Source organism: Lactuca sativa, chromosome 1 (assembly GCF_002870075.4).
Source record: "Lactuca sativa cultivar Salinas chromosome 1, Lsat_Salinas_v11, whole genome shotgun sequence".
Classification (NCBI taxonomy): domain Eukaryota; kingdom Viridiplantae; phylum Streptophyta; class Magnoliopsida; order Asterales; family Asteraceae; genus Lactuca; species Lactuca sativa.
The window spans coordinates 126,600,054-126,606,711 of record NC_056623.2 but is presented as its reverse complement, the minus strand read 5'-3'; the positions used below and the strand labels follow the sequence as shown (position 1 = coordinate 126,606,711).

The following is a 6,658-nucleotide window of genomic DNA, read 5'->3' as shown; positions in this document are numbered from 1 at the left end:
GACCAGGTCTGCGATCCTACTCGGCGAGTCTAGGCTCCAACTCGCCGAGTCCCCTCTTAAAACACCCAAAAAACATAATTTTAACAAAACCTGAGATTCCAGGCTGTTACAATTTGGCGCAAAATTCTTAGGGGTCCAGTTAGAATTACAACCTTGGAAGATGGTACAATCACTGACAAAAGGGTTGAAAACTACACATATGAGGATTTTGAAAAAATTGAAGAACAGGAAAAGGCACTTGGTACTCTGACAATGGCTTTATCCCCTTACATCGCTCAAGGATTCAAGGAATATGATTCTGCCAAAGCACTTTGGGAAGCACTGATAGAGGTCTATGAAGGTAATGAAGACATGAAACAGAGCAGACAAGACGTGCTTCGTCAAAAATTCAACATGTTCAATCATATTCACGGAGAGACTCTGGAGGACCAATTGTAGAGATTTATTACTGTTAGCAAAGAAATGAGTACAGATGGAATCTTTGTACGAAGATCACAGATTAACAAGAATTTGTTGAACTCTCTTCCCAAGTCATGGGACATGAACGTTTCTATTATCAAGAAAACCAAAGACCTCAATAGACTCACTCTTGCTGAAACAATCGTTATCATTAATGCTTGTGATTTGGATAATAAGCAACGGGAGAGAAACCATGTGAATTCCTACTCAACAGCTAATCTGGGAGTTTCATCGAACGATGCCTTTTCATCATTCATCACTCCACAAACTCAAGCTTTCATTGTACCACAAACCCATGTTATTCCATCATCCATGCCTTATACAAAAACCCATGTTGTTCCACATTCATCCTCTTCCTCAAAAGCCCTTCCCTCTGTATCCAATCTCAAGGAAGTTGAAGAAAATTTGGCTCTAGCCTCTGGTCTTGTGAATTGTTACAATGCATTCTTAGCTGGAGATTTGCCTCCTCAAATTTCGTTTGCTGATCTTGACCAAATTCTCCTGGAAGATGTTGAGGAAATGGATATCACCTGGCAAATTGTCATGGCAGTGTTCAGAGCTAAACAATTTGCTAAGAAGATGGGAAAGAACAACTGGGGAATGAATGGAGACAAGAAAGTTGGTTTTAATAGGGGTAAGCTCATGTGGTTAAATTGTCATGAGCTTGGCCATTTTGCTCATGAGTGTCCAAAACCAGATAGAAGGTAGAACCGTGACATGACAATGGTGCCAGTGGTGAACAACAGTGGAAGAAGATCCAATAGTGAAACTACAAATTTGGCAGTTATAGGTCAAGCATTTGATTTGAAGGATCAGATTCAAGCATTGAACATCTCAGGACCTGAAACTGCTAATTTGGCACAGATAAGTGAGCTTCCAAATGAAAATGTTGAACAGAATGCTGAAGCATAAATGATGGAGTTGCAGTTTGCTTTCATGGTGTCTACCACTCCTGAGAATAAAGAGGTCAGTTAAATTTCTTGCTCTAAAAAATATATGGATAATGTTAAATTTATGCGTGATCAAATAGATTTATTGCATAGAGAAAATGAAGACCATAAGTATGAAGGGTATACTCTTAGGAAGGGTCAAAAACCTCTAAAAGAACAACTAGATGCCAAAACTAGAGACTTTAGAAAACTTTAGGAAGAATATAGTAATAAATGTGAAAATTATGATTATGTTAACAAACAACTTGCTAATCTGACTAACGAGCTTGACACATTGAAAAATAAGTTTGAAAATGCAGTTTTTAATTTCAGAAAATTTGATGTGTCAAGTGAGAAAGTTAAGTCCATGATTGAAAAACAATTGAAATTTTAAGGATAAATAGAAAAAGGGTCTAGGGTATGACGTTGTTCCTTCTCCTTTTAATCAGAATTATTTGTTTACTCCTATGACTAAGGAATAAATGGATAGAAAGGCACATCTTGAATATAGCAAACCCACTGTGTTTGTGTCGGAAAGTGGTCCTAGGGTAGAGGATACTAATGTTTCTACGTCACATGTAGATTCACCGTTAGTTCTAGGAAAGCAAGCAGCTGAAGATAATGTTTCTGATAATAATTTTGTTTCGCAAACTGATGTTTCTGTTATAAACACTGATGTTTTTGTTTCTCATTTGAAAACTAATGTTTTGGTTTCTAATGATTTTGTAGTGAAAACTAATGATTTTGATGTTTCTGATAAGTGTGGTTATGTGTCTGCTAAATCTAATGAACCTATCACTAGCACATATCTTCCACCTAATCCTGTCACACAATATGTATCATGCACATGCACTTGTGGGAAAAGTAAAGAATTCAATAAGGACACAAAATCAGAAAAGAGTGGTATCAGTTTCTTTATGAAGAGACAAACATGTTTCAATTGTGGAATTCCTAGTCATATCGCACAAAACTATCCAAATCATGCATTTGGTCCTTTTTATACACAAAGAAGAGTGAATGAGTCACGAGGAAGATCTCTTAAATGAAAATTCTTGAGATCTCATTCAGTTGATGGTGATTGGAACATCAATAAAGAAAGAAATCAGGCTGATCTTGAAAAGAACAAACATGTTTTAGACAAAAATGAAAAAAGTACTTTAACAAGACCGAAAATGGTTAAGCCAAGATCGGTATCGTGAAAGTCATCGTCTGGGTCTTCGGCTAATCTTAGACGAAAATCCAAACGATCAAAACCAAAGAAAAACATTTCAAAATCATCTGTAAATGCTTCAAAACCTAACTATAGATGGGTGCCCAAACATTCAAATGTCCAATCACCTCAAAGATTTTTATGTGCATCTGGTAATTAATCTGATTCAAAATGTGAAAAAGTAAATTTTGTTGCTAACAAGGGAAAATCCAGTGTTTCTATGACCTGGGTTCCTAAATCTAATTAATCCCGCACATCGTGCAGGAACAACTACGGAGGAACATCGTTAGACCTTGATATCTCGATAGTGGTTGTTCCAGACACATGACATAAGACATCTCCCAACTGCAAGACATTTAGAATTTTAATGGGGGTTATGTTTCCTTTGCGGGGTGAGATGGTGGAAAGATAACTCAGAAGGATACCATGATGAATGGTATGCTTAGCTTTCAGAAAGTTAACTATGCTCCCAAGCTGAAACACAGTCTGTTGAGCGTACTTCAGATTTGTGATAAAGTCATTTCAACTCATTTTACGAATAGAGAATGTCTCATTCTGAAGCCCGAAATTGTTATACCTGAAGAATGGATTTTAGTCAGATCTGAAAGGGAAGGGAATGATTATGGAATTGATATGAATCATGACATTCCTAAGCAAGTCACTTGTCTTTTCTCAAAAGTCTCTGAACACAATGTCATGCTCTAGCATCGTCGTCTCGGCCATGCTAATGCCAAGAACCTCAATTGTCTTGCTAAACATGAGATTGTGCGTGATCTTACAGTCAAGGACTTCATAAACTTTGAGAAGTGTGTTGCTTGTGCTCAAGGAAAACATCACCATAAAACACATAATCCAAAGTTGGTCAACTCTATCAGCAAGGTTCTTTAGTTCTTACATATGGATTTATTTGGTTCGGTCAACTTTCTCAGCATCAACAAAAATTCTTAGTTCCTAGTTGTAATTGATGATTACTCTCGGTTTAAATGGGTTTTCTTCTTATCCAACAAGAGTGGGAATGCTGACCCGATCAATAGATTCATAGTGATGATTGAGAATCAGACAAATGAAAAAGTGAATGCGCTTCGAACTGATAATGGCACAGAGTTCAAGAATGCATTTCTGGATCACTTTTGTGCCGAAAAGGGTATATTGCGTCAATACATATCTATTCGGACACCACAACAACGCGGTGTTGCAGAACTGAGAAACCGTACTCTGATGGACATTGCAAGGACTATGGTTTGTGATTCCAAGTTACCGGTCTTCTTCTGGGCTGAAGCGATCAACACTAGTTGCTATGTCCAGAACCGTGTTTTGATCAACAAATCTCAAATGAGGACCCCATATGAAATTCTATATAATCACAAACCATCGGTCGCACATTTCAAAATCTTTGGATGTCCTTGCACCCTCCTTCACCTGGAGTCCAACCCCAAGTTCAACTCAAAGGCCGATGACTGCTATTTTGTGGGTTATGCCGCTCACACCGCTTACCGAGTATACAACAAAACCACTAAGAAGATTGTGGAATCTTCTGATGTGCGTTGGTTGGAAGTGAATGAGACTGATGCGAGAGTTTGACCTGATTGGTTATTTGATTATGCATCATTGTTTAAATCCTTTAATGTGTATTTAGAAAATGTTTCAGGTTCCTACTCTTGTACAAGTACAGTTTTTGAAGATGAAGAGTAAGATGTTGTATACTTACCACCCCTTGTGTCTTCCATGTCTTCCATCGTGAATGAAGCTGCTCCAAGTACTTCCTCAAGTTCTCCAAGTTATAGAATCGGTTCTGATGATGAAGCCACTCCCCTTACTCCTACTAAAAGAGAAGTCATGACAAGGGATTCTTCCTTGAACCTATTTCAAATAAGTATGTGGCCAGTACCTCTCACAATCGTAGATTATCTGAGTTGAGTGATTTAGCCGAAGACCGATTTCTCAACATCAACAACCTTGTAGTCTCAGTCGATGAATTCATCCATGACATTCCCACAAGAGTACAACACGATCATCCGATCGAAAATATCGTTGGTCCTCTGGCCGACGGACTAAAAACGAGAAGCCAAAGTGGAGATGTTAATTCATATCTCTACTCTTGCTTCATTTCTCAAATCGATCCCAAGAGTGTCGCTATGGCTTTAAACAAACCAAGTTAGGTAGATGCGATGCATGAAGAACTTAATCAATTTGAAAAACTGGGTGTTTGGAAGCAAGTTGAGTTACCAAAAGGCAAGAAGTCGCTAGATACACTTTGGGTTTTTAGGAATAAGCAAGATGATTGTGGAGTTATTATACGAAATAAAGCTAGATTGTTCGTTCACGGATTCAGATAAATAGAGGGTCTTGACTACATAGAAATATATGCACCGGTAGCTCACTTGGAAGCCATTCGTATATTCCTTGCATATGCTTCATACAAGGGCTTTACAGTCTATCAAATGGATGTCAAGACCGCTTTCTTGTACGACATTGTGATAAAAGAAATTTATGTTGATCAACCTCCTAGGTTTTTCAATTCAAAGTTTTTGAAACAAGTTTACAAGCTGGACAAGGCTCTATATCGGTTACATCAGGCTCCTAGAGCTTGGTATGCTACCCCCACAGAGAATTTGCTTGAGCACGGGTATACAAAGGGAATGATCAATCAGACGCTTTTCATCAAGCATGTGGGTGAAGACTTAATCATTGTTCAGATCTATGTTGACGATATCATTTTTGGGTTGACAAGCACAAAGCTATGCAAATAAGACGAGGTTGTTATGAAGAAGAGATTTTAGATGAATTCGCTGGGTGGGATGACCATGTTCTTAGGCCTTCAACCTCGACAGGATTCATCTAGAATCTTATAGAATTAAGGAAAATTTGTCGAATACATGCTTGAAGAGTCTGCCTTTAAAGACTCAAAAATTGGCTTGACCCCAATGGATGAAAGACCGCTGTTGTCTCCAGATGCAGATGTAGAGTCTGTTGATAAAATAGAATACCACTCGATAATTGGTTCTCTAATGTACTTGACTGCAAGTAGACCTGATATCATGTTTGTTGTGTGTCAATGTGCTCGTTATCAGGCTAATATTAAACATTCTCATTTAATTGTTGTTAAAAGGATTTTTAGATATCTTAAAGGTAGCCCTAAGCAGGGTCTTTGGTATCCCAAAAATCTTGATTTTGATTTATATGCATTTGTTGACAACAATTATGGAGGATGTGAACTTGACAGGAAATCAACATTGGGAGGGTGCCAATTTTTAGGAGGACGGTTGGTGTCATGGCAATGTAAGAAACAACAAACTATGCCCACTTAAACAGCTAAAGTTGAATACGTTGCTGCATCAGCATGTTGTTCTCAAGTTATTTGGATTCAACATCAGTCACAGGATTATGGTTTGAATTTTCTTGACAAGCCCATCTTTTGTGATAATGATGTCACCATTCAAATTGCTAAAAATCCAGTCCAACATTCCAAAACCAAGCACATCAATATCAAAGTTCATTTTATTCAGAGACTGTTATGAGCACTCACTCATCCGTTTAGAACAGATCCACACTAATAACAATGTGGCGGATTTGTTTACCAAACCCTTCGATAAAGCTCGATTCGATGTGCTTGTGAGCTTTTTAAGAATGATCTGTTTTGAAGACTAATATTTTTTTAGCTTAGTTTAAATTTGTGCATTGTATTTTCATTTTATTTTCTCTTCTATGCACAAATTTAGGGGGAGAAATCAAAATACAATAAAATTATAAAACAAAAATCAAAAAATAAGTTCTTATGGTTTTCTTTCGCAGGTGATGTGACTTGATGTGACTTGTGCTTCTCATGCTTCTATAGTGTTCCGCTCTTGGAACACTAGTTTTGATTGTTGTTCATAGGAGGGAGTGGCATGCAGCCATGACCATGATCAATATGGTCATGTGATTGGCCTTGACTTGAGTGGGAGATCTCTTTGCAGGCATATCAACTCCAACAACACCCTCTTCAGCCTTGTTCATCTTTAGAGACTCAACCTCTCAAGAAACGACTTTGGTGAATCTCAAATCCCATCTAAATTGCTCG

The 6,658-nt window shown here is 37.8% G+C and overlaps 1 protein-coding gene across 1 annotated transcript; it reads left to right on the top strand.

Annotated features, from left to right (window-relative positions):
- Positions 1-5,474: 5,474 nt before the first annotated feature.
- Positions 5,475-5,906, top strand: LOC111893519 (uncharacterized mitochondrial protein AtMg00810-like). Its single transcript, XM_023889600.1, has one exon. It carries the CDS (start codon positions 5,475-5,477, stop codon positions 5,904-5,906), a length of 432 nt encoding a protein of 143 aa, XP_023745368.1.
- Positions 5,907-6,658: the final 752 nt, after the last annotated feature.

What these genes read in the sequence shown, in the direction of transcription:
- LOC111893519 (XM_023889600.1), top strand. Translation starts at nt 5,475, where the DNA reads ATGCTTGAAGAGTCTGCCTTTAAAGACTCAAAAATTGGCTTGACCCCA.